The following is a 27,273-nucleotide window of genomic DNA, read 5'->3' on the forward strand; positions in this document are numbered from 1 at the left end:
CATATTTCGGCACCCGTTAGGCTGTACTACACTGAGCTGGAGACCCCACTGAAAATATTGCAGTGAATTTGGCAGTGTCTTTATCAGTTAATAACGACGCAAGCATCGACTGTCGAATGCAACCGCTCGATAGCCCATCGTGTGAAATTGCAATTGCCTGAGTAATTCACTTTAAATGCCCTGTGTTATCTTCAGCGATGAAACCTCAATTAGTTGAGATGAGAAACAAGCGGCAATCGATCGGAGTGTTACTAAAGTGTGTTTTATGTCCCCTTTTTACGGCACGGAATATGCCATTAATAAGGTTGTATCGGAAAGTGCCGAAATCAATAGTAGATAACTAACGTGATCTTCAATCCATCAGAAACATGGCTTATTAAAATAACGAAAAAACCAAGAAAAATTAAAAATAAAATTGAATTTTATTTTATTAAGGAAAAACACGTGTTTTTATTAATATAAAAAAACGTATTTATTTAAACCTAAAAAGATTCTGAGAATGAATATAAGTGTAGTCTTATTTATTAATATAAGTAAACGAGTTTATTGATTCGTGATGAAAATATTTTTGAAATAGTAATTTCTAGTTGATTTACAGAATCATCTTTCTCGGTCTCATGGACTAACAGAACAAAAATTCTTTTGCCAAGTGTATTTATTAACTACAAGAAAAGTTACTTGGCATTCTCATGTCTCATGGTAATATTTATACAGTTTTAGTAGTGACAAGTAAATAAACTTGGCAAACATTTTTTTCCTGTAGAGAAAGAGAGAAAAGTTTTGGAAAAATTGTCCCGTTGGTTATTATGAAAGTTATATGCAATCGCAAATGAAAGTTTATGACCGATTTTTAGGATCAAACGGAACTTTTTATCGATATTTCTGGGGGTCGATTCAATCTCGTTCTACGTAATCATTCCTGCTAAGAATGAGAAACCTTGATAAAAGGTACTGAGCATTACATAAAATACTTCGAATTAACCAGAATAAATTCAGTAATTAAGTGATGAAAAGAGGTAAGTGCATTCTACCAGGTTTCAGTTCTCGATCCATCAATCTAAAAAAATAGGGAGTGATGAAATTGTCCTTAATATTTTTTTGCCGAGCAAAGTGTAAATTGCAAAAAATATTTTTGGGTAAATGTTGATTTTTTTTTCTTTTCTCAGAAGATAATCACTGATAACTTATTATGAGCGAAATGCACGTGCCTTTTCATTGCTGCTTTACTACTGAATTATCCTACATATGTCTTAAACATTTCTGTTTATTCTCATGAAAAAAATATTCGTTTTACTTTTATTCATGAAAACTTTGGCAGGGGATCAGGGAATTTGAGAGTGAAATGTGGGTACCCCTAGCCAAATATTTCATATTAGATAACCGGTTAGAGCAGCGCCATAGCCTTTGTTACGTACCAAAGTAAAGACTGTTGAACATTAGATGGTGACAAAAGTTTTCAGCGTTTTTTAACCCTGTTGTACTGATTCAATACACATGTGCTATAGTCTTTACGAGATAGTAAATTTACTTTTTCTTTATCAACAGGGCGAATAAATTTAAACCTACACATAAATTACCCTGATGAGAATTCTATAAATTAATTTTCCCTACCGAACGTATATCCTGGATGTAGATTGCAATATAAATTATTACATTATCTAATATTTTCCGGTAAAAACTAAACGAAAGGACATACGTAGAGAAATGGCATCTAAAAATTTTAGTACGAGTACAGAAAAAAAGGATTCCTTAGTTGTAGAATTTCCAGGAAATTTTGCTATATACCTTTCACATAAAAATGAACTATGTTTGCGTCATTCTGCAATGTGCAAAATTAGATATGTACTTCACCTCATGATGCCGCGAATGTGCTAGAGTGCCGCACAGTCGTGAATACTTGAAGACCCAGTTATACTTCATTTATTACGTGCCCCAAGGCTATAAAATATACAAAAACCTCAATCAAAAACCAGACCCATTTGGCAAAGAAAACTCAGCCCACCGAAAATGTTGCATTAAGAATGAAATTCTTGGTGGTAGTAGACCGGAAACAAAATCAACTGCCAAGTGGACACGTCAGAGAACGTCGCGGAATTCGATCATTGTCTATCACCTACATTTTTATTATTTTCACGTCTTTTAATTCCGTCATTTCTCCCAAGTGTGTAAGAAGCATATCCACATTATTATCAGTTGTGGTTCGTTTACGCAAAAATTTTACGGAATTGTACCAGAATTCTTTTCATTTTCCACCTGTGAAGAACTACGAAACCGTCACAAAACATTTCCACGTTTAATCCGTAATAGGAGAGCCAAATACGAGTTGGGTAATTTTTCCTGAAAATTTTTTATTTTCAATTTTCAGGGATGAACTTCCCCAGATTTAAGAATCGATGTGCTTTTCTGAAAAAAACTTTTTTCTGGAATTTAATCCCAGCGCTTTGAATTTCACGTCCAAACACCAAAATCGCTCTCATTCCACAAACAATGTGTTAATTAATTCAAGATGAAATGGGCACTGTAAGAATGTCCGTTGTATGCTTGATCGTACAGAGGGTGTGCTTTGATATTCTTTACAATTCCCTTGAAACCACGGAAAGAAATACAAATGAAGTGAATAAAATGTGAACCAATGGTGGGCTTGCCATGGCAACGACAATGCGCCTAATGAAGCCCAGTCGTCTTATTACCGGCCGTTAATCTACTTGAGTCCCGAATACTCGTTGACTTCTTTTCATTGTTTGATCGTCATCCTTGACTCTGTTCCATTGTAAATCGCTAACGAGGCTGTCCCCAGTTTTGCATCGATTTAGTCATTTTTTCCATCAATATTCAGCGAACGAAAAATTCAAGCTCTATTATGCGTCAATAATTGCCCGGTAAATTAATATCCAAAGTGAGAAGTAACTTTAAATGAGCAATATTCATCCACAAGGCCCACGATGTAATTTAGCAAGTGTAGAATAAAGAGAATTCACTCACTGCTGCACTTTAACGTCGACAGATGTGACTCACTGTCCCTTTCTTACCGTTGCAATGCTCACGAGCCCTGTATCGGCTCCTTAATTAGCAATTAAACGATCAAATTATTGTAATAAAGTATTGGGCACACGGTGTGTGCCCACACCAATATTTCAACTACTGCAAATGCACCCCTCATTCGATTAAGTTTTATTTCAACCCATTGGTCAGTTTTTTTTCCCCCCTCGCATTTATTTGTTTTTTTTTTCTTGTTTTATTGATCGAAGCCCTCTCTCATTTCCACTTACGACAAAAAACGATGATTGTCATTCGATTCGCGCATCACCCCTCGACCCCGCTCGTTATCTACCCTGTCACATCTGTGTCTCATGGACGACCGGAATTTGCTTTCACTACTGGCATAATACGAAGGATCGTTAATCCTCGGTGACCGTTACACGCGCTTCGATTATTACCATCATGTACATTCATGAGTTTTTTTTTACTCCATTTTTTATTGTTATCACAATCGATGATATTTTGTTTATCCATTTTTTTAATTGATTCGACTGGATCTGGGGAGTCATGCAAATTTGGGTAATTTAACTATATCATTCCGTAATGCACATCTGCCTTCTTTGAAATTTACATTGATAAAAGAAATTCTGTTGATGTTAATGATATCTGTTCGGTAACTGATACTGAATGACCCGGTTGAATCATAATAACTGAATATTTGTTAATAGTTAGTGAATGTTTAATTGGAAATTATGAGAAGTTATTGCTTTAATTTTCAACGGTTTTGAGGTTTTCAGGTACCGTATGGACTCGAAAATTCAGAATTACTTGAATATTTGAACAATGCACTGATTCGTTAGTGAAGAATGCAACTAAAACTTCGCGTAATTCTGTCATTGCAAAAAATTTCCCGCGTTTTCAGTTGAAATTTTATTTCGGTTTTCTACTAGTGCACAGACCATACGAAAGTTCAGGATTGGCGAGTACAATTCTTCGGTTTGAGTTTAAAACGTTGAATAAAGCTCGGGAGTGATGCGAAAATTTGTATTACGTTAAAGTCCGTTGAATTGAATGTCGAAGACGACGACGGCTAAGTGACCTTGCATCACGGCCGACACTCCCTCTCTCTCACCAACGGCACGTCAATCAGTGTCATTTCAAAATTCGAAAATAGCATAGACTGAAAACAGCTAATTTCGCTGGCGCTAACTAGCTTCGCAATTGCTTCTCATTGATTCACAGATGAATGCCGAGGGACGGGCAGTATAACATCATATCCGTTGGACGAAAGTTGTAGCATAAAAAATGTGGCACTTAAGATCCTCGAGACTACTCATCAATCCGCATGTGAAGATGTTATGACCCTCTGGCAATCACTGCCACGAATTCTGAATAGACGATGCACTCTCGCATAATTCGCCACTGCAATAATGTGCGAAATATGACTGCATTAAAAAAAAAATTATTTTTGTTGGGAATATACGATTTTTGATTTTTTTGGAAAGTACTTGCGGAAGAAATTATTTCTTTTGGAATCTATACACAGAGGAAAGTATTCAGTGGTAATATCCCAAGACCTTCAAAATTATCGGATATTTCCGGAGAGTTTCGTTGCGTAGCAACGAGAGGGATAAGTTTTGCAGTTTAAAAATCCCGAGCGCGAAGCGCGAGGTTTTTTTTTGCGAAACTTATCCCGATCGATGCTACACAGGGAAACTGGAGGGAAATATCCGATTAATTTTGAAGATTGAGGGGTATTTGGCTGGATTATTTTTTTCATTCCAATTTCAAGTAATTAAATGTGTGGTATTTCACGTCATATGGTATGGTTTTTCACTGGTAGTTGTGGCTTCCAGCGTATATTTTCTGTCTGCCCAAAATGCAGAGAATTGTTTCCAAATTGTGGCTTTTGTCTTCACCGTATTATTAGCAACATTGTTTAAAATTTTTTGATCAAGAATCTCCCAGGATTCTCGTCCAAATCTGTTCATGTTGATGTAAAGTCTTTGAACTTGATTTTTTCTAATGACAGTTTTGGGGTTTCAAACGCGTACAAATTGTTTATCCAATAGTTTCATTGCTTAGCGACAAACAGGAAAATATTCGAAAAATATCCGAAATAAAACCGTTTTACTTGTACCACGTGACGGGAAATGCCACCATTTGATTGGTTGAAGTTACAATGAAAAAAATAATCATCAAGAAATTTTATAACTCTTCCAAAAAAGCAGAAAAATTATTTATTACAAGAATGGAATTTTCCCAATCAATTCTAGTTGGATGAGTTTATTCAAATATGTTTTCATCTGAAGCCCACAACCCTTGAATATAAAAATCACTTCATTTGATTGCAGAAGTCACTTCCCTGTCAACTAATTACTCCTCATATTTCGGAAAATGTCAAAATTTTTTGATAATTTTTTCCTTCTCTCACTTCACGAAATTATTATCTCGTGGTAAAAATCCCCTACAAGTTTGATAATGTGGTCATTGGGTTAGAAACGCGAGCTTTTGCTGCCGGGTTGAAGGAATGCCCCAATGGGAACGTGCTTGGGATGTTTGGTAGTGCAATCCCCAGTTTGGGATTGGTTGCATAACGGGTGACGCCACTCGAATAGAAGGAAGAACGAAGAGTTTGTGCCAATGCTATATGCGGATACTCCAAAAGTTCCTTTATTCAGCTAACCAACATCTGAGCTTTCATACATTACAAGAATCACCAGCGTAGAAACAGTCTCGCTCCCTAGGTTTGTTATTTATTTAAAATTTTTCGTACTTGTGCTCCACTACTTCGGTACATTTCGCCTCTCGATAATGACGCAAGAACCACTCTGATACTGTACATAATCAAATCGGTGTTTGGATAGAACAAAATGTTATGAACCGGCGCACCAACTTTTTTCCAGCAAACGGATTCCATAAAAACACCAGAAGACGAAATATTTACAAATTCCAAAAAACTTTCTTCACGTTTTTCTATAAAGTAATCAGGCCCATCTTAATTTTTTTTATGCCTCGATTTTTTTAAATTGTTATGTGCTTGTCAACACCTGGGAAAGGGGGATTTTTCCAACAAATGAGGATATAAAATCAGGAAAATAATCGCTGGTATCGCACCAGAGAAAATTCTGGAATTCATGCACTTGAAAGTCTCTAATATAATGGCTAAGGGTCCGCGGATATCACTATTACAATAAATCACCATTTACGTTACTTTGATTCCAGCCCAAAACCTTTAACCCACAATAACATAGCAAAATCTCGGCACAAACATTTGTGCAAGACTCTCTTGATTCAAAAAGCCCAATTGCTCAACTGCGCAACATTTCAGATGTCAGATTGACAGTTTCATTGAAGGGATCGATTGCCTTTTGTGGATTACTGCTGGTTTCAATTATTCAAATGAGCTGTTTACAAAAGATTGACATTCATTGAAGAATGGATCATTCTAAATATATGTAAATTTTCTATTAATACAAGTTTATTGTCAGCCCATCATATCATAGACCACGAATAAAATTCATAACAGTCAATTATGCATTAATTCGATAATTAAAATTTACAATGCACGAAATACCCGAAATGTTGCGCAATAAAGAACCTTCTACCACCTGTCCCTGTCCCCTGCCTTTATTTAAAATCCTTGACTGTGTGGGAGAATCACCTCGCTCTCAGAAATCCCAAAAATAATGAAGAATAAACAAAAATATACCAAGATGTTTGCAAAAAAAAGCGTGTCACTCAAGTGGATTTTCAATCCAACTACAGCACACATTACCTCGAGGTTGGAAAATTGTTTCAACTCGACTTTCAAATCACTCAACATCCTTCAAATCTTCATTCATCATTTTTTTTTTCTTGTGATCTTGTTTATTTATTCCTCTGGGTTTTAACAGTTTCACTGAAATCAAGATTGTCGAGTTTCAAATGCAGTTGGAGCATTTAGATAAGGGTCGGTGGTTTTCCCAATCAATCTCAAGGATTCTCAATTTCACAGCAAGACTATTGCTCTGCGGTTTTTTTCACCGGAGATGTCATACAGACTCGATTCTTAATGTTTCTATAACCGCCGTTCAAGGTTTTTGCCTTTCTAATTTGAAAGAACCCACGCATCGTCTATTCACCTAATAATGACTTGATCGATAAAAATACATTTTAACGCACTGATTTAAATGAAAATTATCTGGTTCCTTATCAATTAATTAAACAAATAAATAACCAATAAGATGGTTAAGAAATTGTCTATTACCACATTATATCATCAGCATTATTTCTCTCATTCCAAAAGACGCTAATTTCGCTTACCTGAAACAAAAATAAGAAAAACCATTAAAACATTGAATAACTGCATAAAATTAAAAGAAAAAAAAGAAAGTAGTATTAATAACAGTGCAAATGGTGTTTCTTTTTGGCGTGGGAGTCGGATAAGGCTTTGGCAATACCGGTCTCATATCTTCGAATAATTCTCTCGTTTTTCTTTCTCTGAATTCTCTTAACAATTTCAGATCCCTTCCCTCTCCCCTACCCACCCCCTCTTGCTGTTCCTCACTCGCGGTGAAAACATGTGTATATATCTGTTATCCAACACATCCCAACGCCGTATGAGCCACTTCGTCAACACGATAGGAACTTATACTCCAGGACATTTCGGACATGTGGTGTCGGTGTTTCGAGGTGAAAAGGTGAGGGCGACATTATGCTTTCAAGGAACATTATTGCGCAAGTATTTGTTGTTTATCCCCCAAAAATGTGAGATAGAGGCTATCGGAAAATCATCACAATGGTATGTAATAGTTTATGATGTAGTGAATCACACTCAAAGTACTTGTTCCATAAACAAGTGCAAATTTTGGCACTTGAAAATCGCTATAATTTTCTTCATTGATTCATTAGTGCCCTAACGAAATTAATTAATTTATTCCACCATTGATTTATTCAACTTAAACTTGAAAGAAAAATAATAGTATTAATAATAATAATAATAATAATAATAATAATAATACCAGGAGTGTGAAAATTACTAATTACTACATCCTCCCAATGTCGATAAATTTTCCACCCAAAAAATGAAATCTGCAGTGGCTTTAGCAACAACTACTCTTCGCCTGAGAATATAGTCGAGTAACTGTGCGTGTGATAGTCAAAAGTCAGACTTGGTGTAGTCAAGAAGACGTAAATAGCACGCCCAACTTAGCCTAACGAAGCAGCCTGGCACAAGGCAGAGGGGAAAAGAGGGTACGATGGGTTATGGGTGGGGTGGAGGGGGTGGAATAGAGAGACGAAGTCTTTCCTCTTTCAATCCGACCTCGTGGGGCCGTCTGTGGCTCTCGGACGTTAGTTGCAAACACCACATACACTATCATCTAAAATATTTCGTTTATCGATAATTGAAGTCCGCCAGTATGTCTCAGGTCTTCTGGATGAATCATCCGTTGAAGCTGATGGAGAACTGCCAGACATTTCACCAATCATTCGCATGTTTTTTTTTAATTTCTTTGCCGGGCAAGATGAAGGACATTTTACCACTTGGTTCCACACTGACGAAATCACGAAACATATGGACTATGAATCTACATGTGATGTATGTATTCAATTGCAGGAGTAATTGGCCATACCGCTATGGACGAGGGTGCGAAGTAACGCCCAGGAATGCCGTGCATATACATTTTCGGCTGTATAATACACACATATGTGGAGTGTTGCCTCCTTGCGTAATTCTTACTCATGTGTTTTTCAGTTCATGTGTGTAAATGTGTTGCGGCGTTTTACGGTGAGTGGCTATTCCCGCCTTGTTTTTACTCCTCGAGTAAGAAAAAAAGCCTCCAATGGGTGTGTCGTCGTGGTCTGCCAAAGCGTATAAACTCACGAATTTATTGACGTTGCCGGGTCGTTTTTAGTTTCATATGTAATGTATGACGTGTATCAATATATGTATAGTCTTTTTTTTTTCATTCTCGTGAAAAATTTGGAGGTATAAAAAATTTTAATTTCTATCGTGAATGTTCCCCTGAATTCATCAGGTCAATTAAGAAAGTCAGTATGAACATTGATAAAATAATTATGTTGACGAAGGAAACATGAAGCTTTTACATATGTTGATTTTCATTTTTTTTTATAATCATGTTCTGAGTAATGCATTAAAATGTGATGCAACATTGCATGCAGTGTATAATCTTCGGAGGTGAAATTTTCACTTGGTATTTCGGAAATTTGCATTGACGTTGGTTATAAATCAACGAATTTCCAGTCAACGAACGAAAATAAGAGCCACCATTGCTCCTAAGAGGACGAAAAATGTTAATTAGAATATAAAATTGAACAATTATTTGGTATTTTCTTACACCTCGGATAAATTGATCACATTAATTTACATGCATTACAAGGCCATAATTTTTCATTCTAAAACCCCATAATTTTACAGGCAATTCCATAACATGTGTCATGAAAGAAATTGACTCTCAACCAGCCCCCGAGAGTTTTTTTTTTAACTTTAAATTTGTGATAATGTCATGTCGGATTCGTGAAAGATTTGTTCGTGGGACTGAAGAACCGACAGCCCAAGATGCGAATTCCTCGAGACTTCCAATGTCTTAAGCAGACAGGGAGAGAGAATGGTTGAGTATCGTTGAAAATTTGCACCTGTGTGGTTGGTAAAAAAAAAAAGGGGGCGCCCCAACGCGGAACATGGCGATTATCCGAAAAACCTCGACAGCCGGAAGGCACATCTTTTGGAAGCCACCGACTTGTTTACTCACGCTTACGAAAATTTGACTTCGAAATCCACTCATAAATGTAGTCTAGACGTTGTTATATGTATGTAGTGCGATCGTAAATGTAAATTTTGAAACTTTTCTTTTTTATTGTTTGTGTATGTTTTGTCCCTTTTAACGACTTAGAAGCGGAAGGTATCGACGGATAAAAATTACTCTGTCAAGCGAAGTTTACTCAAACCAAACATCATCTAAATGATGGAAAATTAATTAAAACGGATTCGGATAGACATGAGCCCACAGTCGAAATCGATAACGAAAGGGTAATTGCTTTTGCTTCGCTTCATTATATCTGTTCTTACCAATAAACTAGTTGTGCGTTTGAGTGGATTTATTTTGCGGCAGTGACAATTGGAATAATCTATTCGTCGTGGTGATCAAACACCTGCATGCACAATACGACAAAAATTATCTTTATCACACAGGTATCGTTTATGAGCTCCATTATCGCAAATAAATATCTGCAATTTATGTGCTTTTTGTGGGTATTATTGGATTATGGATAGGGATTGTCTCAACAATACAAAAACGATTGAACTATCAACTTTAATTCTTGATTATCGCACGCAGAAGGTATATCTTTCTGGTATGATGTCTCCAGATCAACTGACTCTCAGTGACCAAAGGTTTCACACTCTAGACCCCTTTGACAAAAAACCCTTGTTCATTTATTCCTTTCTGTTTCTTCTCTGGTTCTGTTTATTGAAACCATTCTAAATATTTCGGTACTGTTCGGAGAAAAACTATAAAAACTATAGCATAATGAGATGGACTGAAAACAGCTATAGACAGACCATTCATTTTTGTCCACACATATCAAGCACTGTCAATAGACATCCCTCAGACCTTAAAAAATGTGAATTTCAAACATGAATTTACATGTTTAAGGACCTTTTCATCTGATGAGATTGCTCTTTGAAGAAGTTGTTTTATTTTCAAAAATCATGGAAATTAGTGGGACTATTTTCATCTGAAATGACGTATCATCCTCGTTGGTTATCACCTAGTGAAAATTTATCTCCACTTGTTCTCGTCATTTTCCTACTTTTTACACCTGACCAAGATCAAAATTGAAACACAGGTCAGACCAAAAAAATAGAATAAAGCTTGTAATGAGATAAATTATCTCCTAATCATGATTATTGACAGTGATATAGTCCCAAAAATGCCCTGTTCTTTTTAGAGCGAGGCAGTCTCCTCAAAGTAAACTCTCGTCTGTGTATCGCCAGGAGCTGTACATGTAGCGGCAAAATGTTTGGTTCTCTCTACAAGGCAAAACGCATCAGTTGCAGCTTTAGAGCTTTACATAGCATAGACCAGCGTCTGGCCATTTCGGGAATGACGCACAAAGAGGCGTCTTTTACGGGTCTGAAAGCTTTCCTGGACCGAAATATCATGGGTGCAAGGACAACACTCGACGTAGCTTATAATCCAAATGCTGCTCTAATCGGCTGCTCACTTATTCAGTACAACTTTTCAAGTGCCAAAAATTCCGTAAATTTATAGTTTTACCGGTTGACATTTATAACGAAGAGAATCACGAATATCATACACGTGCCGATTACACGTCACTCTCGGTAACTATACTGACACTAAGTATATTGGTGGTCGAAAGGTTGCAGAGGCAACGATTACTCATCTAGTCAGCATGAGCACCTCAAATTTTCATCGAAATTATATTTAACTTTACAACTCATCAATGAAACTGCTTTAGGTTTTTTTTTTTCAGAATTGACGAATGGGTGGTAAATGATTGCAGAAACTCCAACATGAGGTGAACCGTCTCTGGCTATTATTAGAATGAATTTTCATTCAAAATTTCTGCGAATTGTGGGATTATCAAGATTTGAAAATGCGTAGGTAGGTTACAGAAAATTGTTCAAAATCATTCATTAAAGTATTACATCACCCTACGAATTTACCGGATGTTTTACAGTACTAATATCATTCTAAAAAAAACCAATATGGCTTCGAAATGAAAATATTGATATCATTGTATTTTTAGATTTCTAATTCGGCTTGGAAATCATGGAGAATAGTTTGAAACGTAAAAATACTGGGCATAACTACCCCGTAATCCATGAACGAACTAAAGTTCAATGAAACATGTGACGTCGAGAAGGACGAGTTGATCTAAAAAATTGTTTTTAATTGAAAAATTTACAATTGTTGAATATCAAAAAATATTTGATTTCCTTATCTCAAGGGTAATGAGGAAAAATTCTCCTTCATTTCCACAATTACTGGGAGCATTGGAAAAAATTGATTTGTACGACTCCTGATACACCTTTAAAAATTAATGAAATTCGATGGCGTGAAAAAAATGTTTGAATGAAATATCATAATTGCTATCCACAGACATTTATTCAAATCTGAAATGTCCATCATTAAACCCCTAATTGCACCTGTACAACGCCAAAACGAACCGATGATGACTTTAGTCTTGCGCCATTAGCTTTTCCACTTGTTCTATTCCCTCCCTTCCCCCTATCGTTGGCTAGACAACAAGGCCGATGCTTTATCCTTAAAAATCCCAATTTGCACTCGTCAAAAATTTCATACCCAAGTTATGAATAACCAAGAATATTTCAAGCATTAAGGAGACAAAACGATCATGAAAATAAAACATCAGACCCGGAAAGAGAAGCATATAGTATTCAGCGAGTTTGGTACCTATCCAGGTCATCTTGGGAAGAGAAGGTAGAAGACAGAAAACAGCTGACGAAAACAGAGGGAAGCGACCACAGAGAATAGAAACGGTCCTACAGTACAAAACTCATTAAGGGCAACAACAGTTTCGTCGAGAAGTCTTCTGCCTATGAAATTAGCTTGACATCCACCGACACACATCACTTCCTCCTCAACGAAACTCGGAAAAATTGGGAAACTCATAAATACCATTTATTTCTGGTGAAGTTGGAAAGAATGAGAAAAACCAGGGGATGAATTGAAGCCCGGAAATGACAGTGACAGGTAAAAAAAAGAGTAAAAAATACTGCACAGTGTAATACAAAAATTTGTTCATCAGTTCATGAAGTCGATGGTAGATTGATGACAGCATCAAAGAGGGAAAGGGAAAAACCTTGGAATTTCGCCCGTGTAGTTGAACGATATCGGAGGGAATCGCTTCTCCGACTGCGACCCGTTTATTTTTACGGCAATGCCAGGGTGAACGCACCGACGCTTTTTCAATGTTTAGCTTTACGCGTCGATGGTGCGTCTGGTATTAGCTATATATCTCCCTCCCTCTTCCACCATCTCTCTTTCTCTTCAATATCTCCGGGTATGATTTCGTACGAAGAATTTGCAGTTTGGATTATATAGGCCAAACAACGTTAATCCTCTTATTCGTAAAAATAATAGACATTGTTCAGCCCATAAATCACCCATTAAATTTCCTGATCACCTAGCAACACATAAAAATTACCCGAATATTTATTCATAAAACTAAGATACAAAATTCCGAGAGAAGGGGTAGAATCAGTCCATTAGCACTTTATTTTGCGCTCATACAAATAAGTACCCCAGCTGTTGCACCATAAACTGGGTGAGACTGCCAATGGAAACAGAAAATCTTCAAATGCTCTTGTTCACATCGTATACACCAGACTCATCATTCAAAATGCATCGAATGTGGGGCAAATTCTTACTGTCTTCTCCATTGTTTACTTGAAAAACTATAATAAATTTATCATGACTTAAATAATGCATTTACAAGGCAGCTCGTGTTGGCCACTAGAGATGATGGCATAATCATTAATTTCACTGAACTCGAGAAAGGAAAGACTTCAATGATTGATGGATGGTACAACTCGGGAACTTTGCATCACGGTCAAGTGAGAAGATTTAGTGGAACTCCATTAGGTAGATATCGGATGCAACAGCTGGTTAACTGAGATGTTACGGTAATATCCACAGCCCGAACCTTTGATAAAGTGACGCAAAACGGATACCAGGTGTATGTTAAAAAAAAAAGGACATTGTAATTCACAAAGTCAGCGATGCAGATTAAATGTGAGGGACTATCAGGAAGAACTCAAATAGCCAAGTTATATTATATTCATTTTATCCTATTTATTCGGCCAACTGTAAATAGATATACTCCTTCATTCGAAACTGAGGATTCAGAATGTTAAGAGGAAGATCACGTCGAAGAGTCATTAACAGTCTTCCCGTAACATATATTGTAGGTCGCGTTGGTTTCAAACCACACTGACTCAAGGGGATATTTGTCCCCATGCGAAAACTCGGAGGGATTTTGTGGGTGTAAGGTGTCGTCGTCTTGGAATATCGCCAGAGTAGTGTTCCCTCGAGGGGGACTTATACGCCCACGCAACGCGCATACCGTAACGATAAATAATCCAATCGTGACTGTGCCAAAAGACACCAACGAATTTCAAGCCGCTTTTCCATTGTAAATGTATGTTATTGCATGTGTATATGTACATAAGCATATATACGTATGTGTGTGAGTGACTATGTCGCTCTTCCATCAAGAGACCTCTTTTACATCAAATCAACTACCACATAACCCCTCTTATTCCAACTTTCACGCCTCGATTGTTGTCAAACTCGTTGAGGCTGTGATTGCATAGGGAGAATAACCAATTTTTGGTACAGTAATAATCATTCTTCAATACCATATGTATAATTACCTCGTCTTCATTAGTCATTATTTCATGAGATATAACGATGAAAAGTCAAAAGGACTCGATTATTTTCTCCAATAAAAATATACACAGGATTTTCAATTTATTTATTTTTTTTCTCCAGATAAATCCTCATTCAAGATCTGTCAAGCGACGGAGTAAATTGTGAGACTTACGCCGTATACACGTTCCTATTTCTATATTTAGATTGTGTTTTTCATCGACAGCTGTCGGGTTTTAATGTTTACGAGTCTTTTTAAATTCACATACGGCTAATGTTTTATTTTACGTTCGTTGCATTGAACTGTACGAATTATTTTAATCAAATTTAGGGTGACTAAATCCACCAACAATGCCCTAGTTATTGTTCTTGTTACAATACTGTTATATGAATATAAAAAATACACAACTCATGCGTTATAAATCGAGTTTATACAAGTTCTGGTGCTTGAATCTAAATTTATAGAATTGAAAACGACAAACGATTTCGTTCACCTATCCCAACTCAGCTGTCTAATTGTCGCCGCCCACTGAAACCCGTTCGAATTTATATCTTGACCACGGCCTTGAATAAGTATCGAAACAAAAAAAAACAACTCATAAACATGTATTTCATAAAAGCACATAACAGTAATATCTGCAACTGTCTTATGAAAAGAATGAATTATGTCTTTGATTTTTTTTTTTCATAACATGAGAAATATTTGAGTAGATGATGATAAAAACGAGTGCATGTTTTCTATTTATATGACGACAGACCGGAAACGAAGAGAGTTTTTTCACTTATGACTGTATGCCAAGTATAATATTAGGCCCTCGTTCGAGGAGAAAAAAAAATTGTCAAAAGTTCATTTGTCACGGTGGAACATCCCTACACTTATTTATATCAAAACAGCCTATATTACACAATGTCCAACCCCCTGATGATTTCCATATCAGAAAAAGGAGGAAAATCGACATAAACAAGTGTTAAAGATCATAAAAACAGTTAAAATCGTAATGGCCGCAGTTGGCCTTAATGGATTTTTACAGTGATACACTCTATGTATAGTCAACCGGTCAAAATGCAGTTGGACGAGTTGAAAACACCAGGAGACGTTGAAGAGGTATGTGGAGCATAAGTAATGGAGGTGATTTGAATATTTACAGTCACCGTCGCACGCCTGATACTGAACCCCATCAAGACCCTTCAACCACTTATCAATTAAAAATCAACCAATCATTCCTAAGTTTATTGAGCAGGTTAAAGGTTGAATGATGTTGTATCCATTCTATTAAAGCGTTAGGTTAACAACCTGTGATATAAATAATGTAGTGGCAACTAAGTCAACCCGACAAATAGACGTCAGTTAAGTAGTACTTTGCCCCTCCCATTGGAATGCCTCTTCTGCCATACGGACACTCTTCGGCCAGTCTTCTTTATTCGTGAAGAGAGTCTGTACAAACGGAATGAACAAACCCAGAGATAAAAAAACCACCTACCGTGGGTTCTAATTAAGACTGACTTTTCACCGAAAGTCGTCCTACTTTCGTTGAGGATATGCTGCACGCCGCGAATGCCGAACTATCTGGATCACAATTCGTTGAATAACGAAATCAGATGGTTAATGTGGTCAATGATGTTAGTGAAGGAAATTGAAAAAAAAAAAAAACAAAACAAAATTTAAACTTTAGGTTATCAAACACTTTTCTCATATATCAATGCTTCTGATTTAAGTGATGTTAATAAGTCTTAAGCAAATCACAACATTTCATAACAAGTAAATATCATCACTGTTTAGTTTCCAAGTTGATGGTTAATCTGATTGAGTCTGATTGTAACAATGTCGCATAAATGCAACAAATTCATCACAGTCAACACCAAGTATTAAATTGTGTTATTGAATTCTGATCAACACCACCAAAGAATTAAAATATGTGGACTCAATTTGGCAAGATGGCGTACCGTCACAGTGTTTGCAGCGCTTTGCCCTCGGCTCAGGCATTCTGTGATGACCTTGTGACCTCACCGATGTTCCATCGTTGATCTACGCCAAATCTCTTGCGTAATCTCGTTTTATTTTTTTTTTACGACTTGCAGAAATGTATTCGAATCAGTACTCTGTATTCGGTTTAATTTCAACCGTGAATAATCATTGATATATCTATCTACCGGGCTCTCACCGACTCTCCAAAGCTTCAAATGAGCTGATTTAAGATGCTTCCTGACACATTCCAAACGAATTACTTGAGAATGTTAAAGTTCTTGTTCTGGTCCACACATCACACGAGCATTTACTTAAATCGGTCCATTCTGCTCTTCTTTTCGTTCTCATAAATTAAATATTTTCACACATCAAATATAATCTCTCGTTTTACATTATTTGTTGATTTTTGGTCGAGGGAATGCAGCGTTGTGGACGCTGTGTATGGGAATGATAAGTCGGTTGATTGTGGTTATGTATCATACTAATCGAGTACTGATTGCATATTGACGTTGAATTTCCTTCATATCGCCAGGTGCATAATTCACCATCACTATTAAATCTGTCATGGCATCATTGTCACACCTACGAATGAAACCATCTGTGATAAATGACATCAGTTTCTATCAAAATCTCCATTCAGTCTCCTCGTGAACATCACATCCTCATCGTGTCTTCATCAATCTGACAATTCAGAGTTATACATCAGCGTTCAAGTGAAAATAACTATCAATATCACTGACCAACTTCTATCTCACCTTCCAAATAAATAATAATACGTTAAATCAGAGTACTTATGATTGTAAATTTTCGATAAACTAATTAACGCACACATTCGTTTAATTATCACGTTTTATCACGAGTGATTACATGTCGCGCGATAGTAGATGCCTTCATCGCGAGAGCGCCTTGCAGCCATCTCACGCACGCACTGACGGACGCACGACGCCGGGACGCCTTGCTCTTCGGTTTTAGTCGGGTCCACCCTCTTCGGTGAGCGTCGAGACGCCTTGGCATCCGGCCAACAGCACAAACTGCTGTTGTCGTCTCCGTCCTATACAGCATCATGGAGATGGCAAATGTCTCTACACAACTGTAGGTGATGCCACGCGACGCTTGCACTTAACCTCTGAGTAGAGTTATCAATTGCATGATTGCCGACGGATTATCAAATTATCATCGATCTCAAATCACCCGCTGATGATTAAAAAAATATTTCCTTCATCCGGTCCTCAATCATTACAATACTTCGGTAATTTCCAGCATTACGGTATCCCAGTCAGTTCAATGGCAAACTAATTGAAGTGGGCGTAATGACGTCATACTACTAATAGAGTAAAGGGAGAATTGAAAAGAGAACAGATAGGCTTTGTACCAAAACATATAGTTCTCCTCAAAATGCTCAGAGAAAACGGGAGCGCAGCCGTTGTTGTTGAAACAGCTACGCTCTTTTTCATCTTCTCCTCACCACCTTTTAAACCATTATAGCTACGATGGTTGCATCATTCTTGAACTCATGCGTCGCCCAAGTTGCGAGTTATTTTTTATTTATTTATTTTTTTTCACTCCAGACTTTTCCACGTTTCAACGCTCCATAGATCCACTGACTGAGAATAACGTATACTAAATTGTTAGGGAAGACAGCTTGACAATATAATGAAGTTGATGATAATTATAATAAAATACTGTTTAAACAGATACTCCTTGAATAGATTTATTAATGAAAATTTATGGTGTTTGTCAACTGGCTGTTCTACCCTTTGGTTTATCGAATCTGTGCCTCATGATAATGTATTGAGAAAAATTGAAGATCGTGTAAATACGATTTTCTGTATGTTCGTTGTTATGATTTTCGAAGGTGATTTTACTAACGAGATAGAGCATTAAAGAGAAAAATCATAAATAAAGAAGTTTACCATTTCAAAGAAGCTATGAAACGCGAGCATGAAAATTGCTGCATGAGAGTAAACATGTTCATACGATTTATTTACGATGCCGGATGCAACTGGGTCATAATACCTCTCATTAAACCAACTTACCGGTTTTTTTTTTACTCAATTCTAGTAATTTGTCAAATTTTCACTTTAAAGCATTTACGATGAATTGGAAGTGGTGGCATTCATCAGGTGTTAACTGTGCCATTTAATCTTGCAAAAGTGTATCATTTTTTCAAGTCTCATTAAAGCGATTTCCCCAACGATTGGACATATCTCGACTTTGATGGTACATAAATATTAATATTTTTTAATAATCTCATTAATAATATTGACATATGTCTTTCGAAATATTTCAAGTGGTGATATGGTGATGATGCAAATGATTTTTTTCATCATTTGAAGTTGGGCATGCAAAGGAAGAATGTGATGTAAATATTCCGAAACACGGTGGAGTGACGTAAACAGAGTTTACAATGCAGAGGAAAGGAGCCAGGCAAGCGCAGCGGACCGAATCACGATAGTTGGCTATTCCTCTACCGGGTGGGCCGGGCCAAACGTCCAAAATTAAAGCGACACTCTGGCGTCGTCTTCCCCAGCAATGATGCCGTGATTAATTCCTCACGAGCCGCTGAGGACTGACGAGTCGTCTATCTTACCGCACACCAACACCTCTTCACTTTCCTTACGAAGGAAGTTTTACCACTTAAGTGAAGTACCTGGGCATTCTTCAGTAATTTCACTCAATTCAGTTACTTCTCTATCTGCCAGGGTTAGAGATGAGCGGACATGAGTCGGCCATTAATTTTCAAAGCCCAAAAAAATGGAAATTCTTACAGTAAAAAGATATTAGGAAAATTGCATATGCAAAAGGTAATGATGTGAAGTACTCATCAGGGAATTTTGACTGGATGAGACCTAAATTTTGCGCAATAAAATTAGTATTTACTAATTAGTAATTAGTAAAATTAGAGACGTAAGTTTTTCGCAGTTAAATTCTTGAGGATCAGGATTATGTAGCACCATGAACTTTTAGGAGGGAAATTTTACTATGCGGTATTTGTTGAGAATTTTTGACAAAATGTAAACTAAACCTTTGAAGGGAATTTGAATGTGATCGACAGTTTTGTTGTATGGATTTTAATTAATTTAATAATACTGACTAATACAGTCTCGTGAGGGAATTACTCCAGCGAAATCAAAGACAAGACCATTATCAAGAGTCAAATGATAAATGAAAAATGAGAAAACGGTTTTTAGGAACAATATGAAAATTCCCGACAGTCTCAAACTTTTGTTATAAATAGTTTATGATCCTTAGTGCCCTGAAAGGTTGGATCACACAAGTGTGTCAATCGTATTGGCTGAACGCTCCCTATACCATCAGAAACCATATACCATGGAAAAGCAAATTTCAGAAAACTGTTCAATGTCTAAACATTTAAATTCATGTTTAAACTTCAGATAAATTTTTATAATATTCTGACATTGGTTTTGTATCCGACAAATACGAAAGCTGTCAACCAAAAGAAAATGTCATCCCCTCCCCAAGAAAAACCGTTTTGTAACAACCCCTAAAATCCACAACTGAGACTGATATACCAATCATCCATAAATTGACAAATCGACATAATTACTTCGTGAAAGGAATCAGCCCTTATCCATCCTTTCCTCCTGAAAGCTTCCTCCATTCAACATAATATGTATCATAGACATATACATGTATATGTGTATCATATATGTATATAGATATATAGTACATGAAAATAAGAATTTAAAATACAAAGAAAAATAAATGAAAATATTTATTAAAAATTCTCTTTATGTTTTAAATTTCTATATCATAAATTACTTAATTATGTTCGTCATATGACACGAAAGTTACAAGTTACACCGAAAAAAAACAATCATAAAAAGCACGAAATGTTTTTTTATCAATGGAAGGGAGAAAAGCTCATATTACTCAGGATCTAATTTTTTTAATTATCCCACGAATATGTAAAGACCACCCGTTACAAGTGCGACGTTGCGCTCCAGTTTTCATGGCGTGATTCTCCTTCGGGAATGAATTCCGCATGCAAGCACTGCCAGGGTGAATTTACGATGAGTTCACGCCCGTTTTAGCCCCATACTCGGGTCACTACAACTAATTTCACCGTACTATGCAAAATAATAAAATATCATCAGAAGCTTCATTCAACGTTGAATTTTCCAAATGAAATAATATCAACCTGCGGGCATTAGTCAGAAATGCTGAGAACATATGAGTAATGTGCGTAAGTGTAGTTACGCAAAAAGCGTGTGATGCAAAGATCTGCACTCCTCCACAAGTTGCATTTATTGTGGAATAAAGAGGGAAAAATGTTGATCACCACCAGTGGACAACGACAAACGAGGTACGAAGGTAACGCGGCCGGCAATGTAACGTGTAAGTAAAATAAAGCGTGTGGGAGTCATACTGTGAGTCAGCCATGGCCAGAAATACACAGGCACCTTTCCTACATCCACAACAAATCGCAAACGTCATGGGCTTCCACTGTATACATCATATGTATACGTGATCTTTCGGATGAGGGTTTCTCTATCACTGGGATTTTAAAAATTGCTGTATTCACACGAACAGAAATTTTTCTTTTTAAATTACCTGCCTGTTCGGTAATCTGCCAGTCAAAGTAATATTCGATAACAATGACGGAACAGTTATGCACTTTTTCAGTGAACTTTAACAAAAAAGTCCAGACCGTTCTAGGAAATGTTCCGTAATTTTTAAAGATGATTTTTTTCATCCCAATTTCAACCAATCAAATGGTGGCATTTCCCATCATGTGGTACAAGTAAAACGATTCTACGTCGGATATTTTTCGAATAATTCCCTGTTTGTTGCTAAGCAATGAAAATATTGGATAAACAATTTGTACGCGTTGCAAAACCCCAAAAGAATCCTTGGAGATTATTGATCAAAAAATTTAAAAAAATGTTCCTAATAATACGGTGAAGACAAAGGCCACAATTTTGAAACAATTCTCTGCATTTTGTGCAGACAGAAAATATACGCTGGAAGCCACAACTACGAGTGAAAAACCATACTATATGACGTGAAATGCCACACATTTGATTACTTGAAATTGGAATGAAAAGGATAATCCAGCCAAATACCCCTCGACCTTCAAAATTATCGGATATTTCCGATTAATTGGGGTACTACTACTGAATATTTCTCTTCGTGCATACCATGAATTTTTTACTTTCCTCTTAACATATGTAAAGATTGATAAAAGAAATCTCGAAAAATTACTGAACAATTACTGGGTCATGGAAAATAATATAAAGAAACGGATGAAGTTCTCCTTTACCGTAGTTTTCCATGATTTCGTGCAGTAAACAGCCGATTATGCACCCGGACAATCAAGTTATTCGCGTTTTTCGCACGTCGTACTGTAAAATTTTATACGAATCAGGTGGGGTCCAGATTTCGTGACTCGTGCGATAATAAAACTTGCCTCAGGCTAATTTCCCAACCTTCACATTTATCGGTAAATCCTTCCCGCACTTGAACCGTAATGTCCTATTTCGCAAGCAAAATGCAAATCAAGAAGATTCTTATTTTGTAAATTGTTGTATCCTTCGTCCTTATCTCTTCAAAATTCGACAAATCGGAAAACATTAAAGCTGTAACGATACCGTTTCGAATAATTTTTTATCAACGGTTCAGTGATAAGAAATAATGTTTTCTGTTATTGTCGATGTTTATAATACACCGACGGAACTATGTAATAAATAATTTCTCCCATTGATTGTCCGTCCCTCATAAGTGTCTGTAAGAAATGAATAAATGAAATGACTCTGACGCAAAAGCCTTCTTATTCTTTTATCCTTACAACATAACAATAAAAACCTGAAATTTATTACACATTTCAATGTGTGCAGATGAAAAGTGAAAAATCATATTGTCTCAAGGGTGGGCGTTTCAACCTCTTTGAGATGAGAATATAATTTCGTGGTAAGGGGATAATTCCACTAATCACAGGTGATTCTCATCATGTGTGTGTGTGCACGGAATACAGTGAGACAAACACTTGGTACCGATTGAGATACCTTGGTACCACGCGACAACTAAAGGTGAAGTTACCATCATTACATTCGCTCATTGCACAATTATTCTCATAAAAGGCCCATTCGCTGTCACAGTTATTACGCTTTATAGGGTCTGGATTTGTGACTGGTATCGAAACCACCGGTATTATCCTCGATATATCATCAGGGTAGAATATGTATACGCATATTTATTATCATTTTTTTCTTTCTTAATTCGTGTGATAATCCTTATAGTTCAAGTGACTCACTCGGGCATTAACCGTGAGTTTGTAAGTATAAAAAGAAAGTACATAAAATCCGACTGACGTTATTTAGCCCAATTATCTGTGGGTCATGGTGTACAGCTGTTACGTCATGTTGTTTTCCTAAGTTGATAAACAATAATAAATAAGGGATGTTGTGACAGATCTATCCACTGCTATCATCAAATAGTGATTGGGTAATTGAATGTATTGGAAATGGGTTATTGGAAATAATAATATCCTGGAAATAATTGTAACTATTTCTCTCTTTATTATTTAACTCAAATAATTGTGCTCGGAAGACACATTCGCTCTGTACCGATTCCTTAGAGGAACTAACTAGATTTACAAAGGGAAACAACCCCCTGGACCTTTTATTTTATTCATTCCACTTTGTCTACGTACTTAAAATCAAACCTAAACATTATACCTCACACTTCTCAGAATTCCAACCCATAAAAATATTTTTCAATTTAAGTATAAACACTCAGGAGAGAATAAGATTATTGAATTTTTTTTCTATTTATTTCATGAAAAATCCAACAGAATGAATTGAGAAAATCGATGCTCATCAAATTTTTACCATATACCCCAGCCTATGAACAATTATTGGTAAAATTAGAACCAGATTTCGCTCGGGTGTATTAACAGTTATTTTCTGCACTCCAAATAAATTATTATTGTCCACATAAACGACCTATCATTTTATTCACTCATACTGATTCATTTATTTAATTAATTATAGTCAAACGAACTGACCAACTCAATCTTCCCGAAACCCCTATCCCATCTATGTCAACTTTCAGAATATTGTTCGCTCTGACTATTATTAATTTTTATATCTACAATTACTTTATTGACTCGACCAATGCAGTGTTGATTCAATGAAGCAATTCCACAAATAATCAATTCTAGAGGTTCTTATAGACACTCGGACTTCATTTCACCATGAAGAATAGTTGTGGAGTATCTTGGAGCCAGAAAAAAAATGTGGCGCCGTGCTTACCGATTGGTTACCCAATAAATGGTGTCACCAAAGGGAGGAAATCACTCGGCATGGGGATAGCAATGCTAACGAAACAGGGTCAAATGACGAAAAAAAAACAAAAATGTTGTTGTGTAGGAGGAGTGAAGGCATATAGCAGACAGTGTCGGTGAAGTGAAACCGCTCATGTTTATGTCAAATGAAGATTCCACACGACTGAAACGAAGATCAAGTATCGATTCATGACTACTAGCATCCAACTGTTTAAAATTAGATTTTTGTCAACACGTGGATCAATAACGAACGGAGATGGGACAACTGAGTTGTTGGATTTTAAAAAATAACTGTGGATGACATTATGGAAAGATGGATTATTTTTTCTCGATATATATATGCGCAAGAATTAAATTCAATGGAATTGAGGGACCTGTCAGTGTAAATACGTCACAGGACTAACTGGCATAATAATTTTTGATTATTGATAATGTTTAAGTTAACCTTTGTCTCTATAGATGCACTCAAGGATGATCTGCAATCAATCAAAAGAATTCGTCGATCAAGAAATCGATAAAATTATTTTATTCCACGAATGTGCATCACATTTCACGCAGAATGTTAAGTAATTTATCAACTTTCCAGTTGCAAAGAATTTCCTATTATTCCTCCACTTTTCGTAAATGATAAAATTGCAGACTTCGTGGATTATTTTTTATATTCAATATGTATATGAAAAAGACAAGTCTATATACTATTCTATTGAGAATGCTTCATATGTGTAGACAAAAATGAATCATCTGTCTATAGCTGTTTTCAGTCCAGCTCAATATGTTATAGTTTTTATAGTATTTATCCAAACAGTACCGAAATGTTTAGAATGGTTTTAATAAATAGAACCAGAGAAGAAACAGAAAGAAATGAATGAACAAGGACCTTTTGTCAAATGGGTCTAGAGTGTCAAATCTTTGGTCACTGAGAGTCAGTTGATCTGGAGACATCATACCAGAAATATATACCTTCTGCGTGCGATAATAAAGAATTAAAATCAATAGTTACATCGTTTGTATATTATGGAGACAATCCCTATCCATAACCCAATATATTCCTGTAAATTATCTGTTGGATTATTCATGAAAAAATATAAAACAAAAATCAATCTTATTCTCTTCTGAGTGTTTATACTTAAATTGAAAAACATTTTTATAGATTGGAATTTTGAGAAGTCTAAGGTGTAATGTTTAGGTTTGATTTGAAGTACGTAGACAAAGTGGAATGAATAAAATAAAAGGTCCAGGGTATTCTTTCCCTTTGTAAATCTAGTTAGTTTCTCTAAGGAATTGGTACAGAGCGAATGTGTCTTCCGAGCACAATTATTTGAGTTAAATAATGAAGAAAGAAATAGTTACAATTATTTCCAGAATATTATTTCCAATAACCCATTTCCAATAGTATCAAATCAAACAAACGTTTGATCCATCAAAAAAAAATCTAGTTATCTTAAAATTAATGCCCACCAACGCATATATATTTAATCTGTCTGAAATAAGTAGTTATCTACAGTCATACACGGACAAAATCCACACCACTCGTAATTCAGTAGCCTTTAATCCCATCTAAGTAGTCATCCAACTCTCCACTTATCCAGTTCTCACTACTGGCTCCAACGAAAATCGGATTACACGACTCATTGATTCTCCACTTTCACTTTTCATGAACCTCCTTCCCCCCTCCACCCCGCCCTGTTCATCTCATCGCACTTCTCTTTATCGGTAAATATTTTATCAATCAAAGAGTGAAGGAAAATTGAAAAAAAAAAACAAACAAACAAGAAAATAAATATCCCTAGGAAACAAAATAATAATCAACAATCTGCCACATATTTTAACGCTGTTATAGTTTATCAAATGTGTACTGAACTATGATTATCACACGTTTAAGTCTCGTAACTCCTAATCAAGGTGGCTCGAGGACAAACGAAAAGAAGTTCTCAAACCCAGAGGCGAGATCATTAGGCCTTCAACAAACCCGCACAACTACGGCGGCCAGGTAACAACGAAACCGATTTCGATCGTAAACGGACAAGAGATCGTCGCAATTGGGGTCGTTAAGCGTTCACTGAGAGTACGATACGAGATTCGTGATCCGGTTTTCGATACTCTGATGCTTATGAGTGCGTGTCCTTACATACACACTTGTCCCCGATCATTTGAACTCGTAATAATCATAATAAATATAACATGTAAACGGTAAATTTGGAATTGAAGTGGCAAAAGGCAATAAGTCAAAGCTGACATGTTTATTAATTAACGTACACTTATCGTCAAAAATGAGTGGTCCTCAAATATAATGTTAAGCGACCAGTTTCGAAAGTGATAAAATTCTCCATCACACGAATCGATTTCTGGCAACTTTTACACCGATCGAAGATAAGAAATCTGAAACGTTCACTCAACTTCCCGGCTCATTATCGAATAGAGACGAAATTGTCACGTACACTGAGGAAAATTTTTTTTTTCAAAAGCACGTGGTTTTTTTAATCAAGAAAATTGAAATTAGGAATGAGAAATCTCTAATTACAACAGGGAAATTTTTCGTCTAAGAATTTTATACCGAGAGAATTTATTTATTAGACGAATGATACTTTACAAATCGATTGTAGTTGAGTCGCCTCATTCAAAAGTTTCCTAGTCAAAATCCCAAAAATTCAAAATTCAAAATTCGCCTGAATTGATTCGAAAAATCGTGCGCTTGTGGCAAAACCCATTTTCCCTCATAAAAATTTTGTCAGTACACGAAATTATTACCCTGTCAATTTTCTAACGATGAATTTCTCACCCTTTCGAAACCTATCATTGCTATCAATGTAATTTTTTCCGAAGAAATAAAATCCTATAAAAATACCAAAATCATAAATTCTTTAACGCTCCCCAATTTATACCCAGCCAGCAAGTTGATTTTCTATTCCGCTCTGTAAAATTCTTCAATCACAGGGGAAAAATTACGAAATATTTTGTAGCGCCTACAGTAATGTGCCATTAGACGTGTAGTTAATTTTGACGGAACGAATCATAAAATTTATGTGGTAATTCGTCCGATCTCAGTTCCAACTCACTTTCGATTGAATTTTAATTAGCTCGGGGATTATTTTTCATTTTCTTTTCTAGTTTTATTGCATTTCACTGATTCTCTATATCGATCCTCAACATAATTGCCTTATTAACCGAAGAAGATCCTACCAAAATATGTTTCATCCCTTGAGAAAAGTTTTGCGGAAGAATTTATTTTCAACGACCGTGATAAAATTTATGAATTATTAATTATGATATAGACTGCAAACAACGCAGTCTTTGATAAATAATTATAGGAATAACGTTGTTAGCACGAGCTATGAGTGACGCCAATTTTCACCTGGCAAGCAGTTATCCTCACGGCCGACGTACTCGTTACAAAGCAGAGTAGCAAAGAGTTTGAAGTACGACTACAGTGGTATGGCTAATAAGTCGGCCAACGTTGATGAAGACAGACAGGTGCAGGCACAGCCGCGCGACGCTGTGTTAATGTGTATAGAAAATGACATCATCCCACCCCTCTGGTGAGAAACGTCTTCGTTTTTCTGGAGATTATTATGAACAAATAATTTTGGAACGTGACAAGTCTT

General features: G+C 36.2%; 1 protein-coding gene and 1 long non-coding RNA gene across 2 annotated transcripts in view; one reads left to right on the top strand and one right to left on the bottom strand.

The window, feature by feature from the left end:
* Positions 1-7,541, top strand: part of LOC135161879 (uncharacterized) — a 40,659-nt gene extending 33,118 nt beyond the window's left edge. Inside the window, exon 4 of the long non-coding RNA XR_010298866.1 lies at positions 7,485-7,541. This is a non-coding gene — a long non-coding RNA (uncharacterized LOC135161879). The remainder of the gene's footprint in view (positions 1-7,484) is intronic.
* The window catches only part of LOC135161693 (myocardin-related transcription factor A), a 98,125-nt gene extending 80,840 nt beyond the window's left edge, over positions 1-17,285 (bottom strand). The window contains exon 1 of the mRNA XM_064119535.1: positions 16,344-17,285. Within this exon, the coding sequence (XP_063975605.1) occupies positions 16,344-16,383 (40 nt within the window). The 5' untranslated portion in view covers positions 16,384-17,285. The remainder of the gene's footprint in view (positions 1-16,343) is intronic.
* Between the last annotated feature and the right edge of the window lie 9,988 nt (positions 17,286-27,273).

Source organism: Diachasmimorpha longicaudata, chromosome 1 (genome assembly GCF_034640455.1).
Source record: "Diachasmimorpha longicaudata isolate KC_UGA_2023 chromosome 1, iyDiaLong2, whole genome shotgun sequence".
Taxonomy (NCBI): domain Eukaryota; kingdom Metazoa; phylum Arthropoda; class Insecta; order Hymenoptera; family Braconidae; genus Diachasmimorpha; species Diachasmimorpha longicaudata.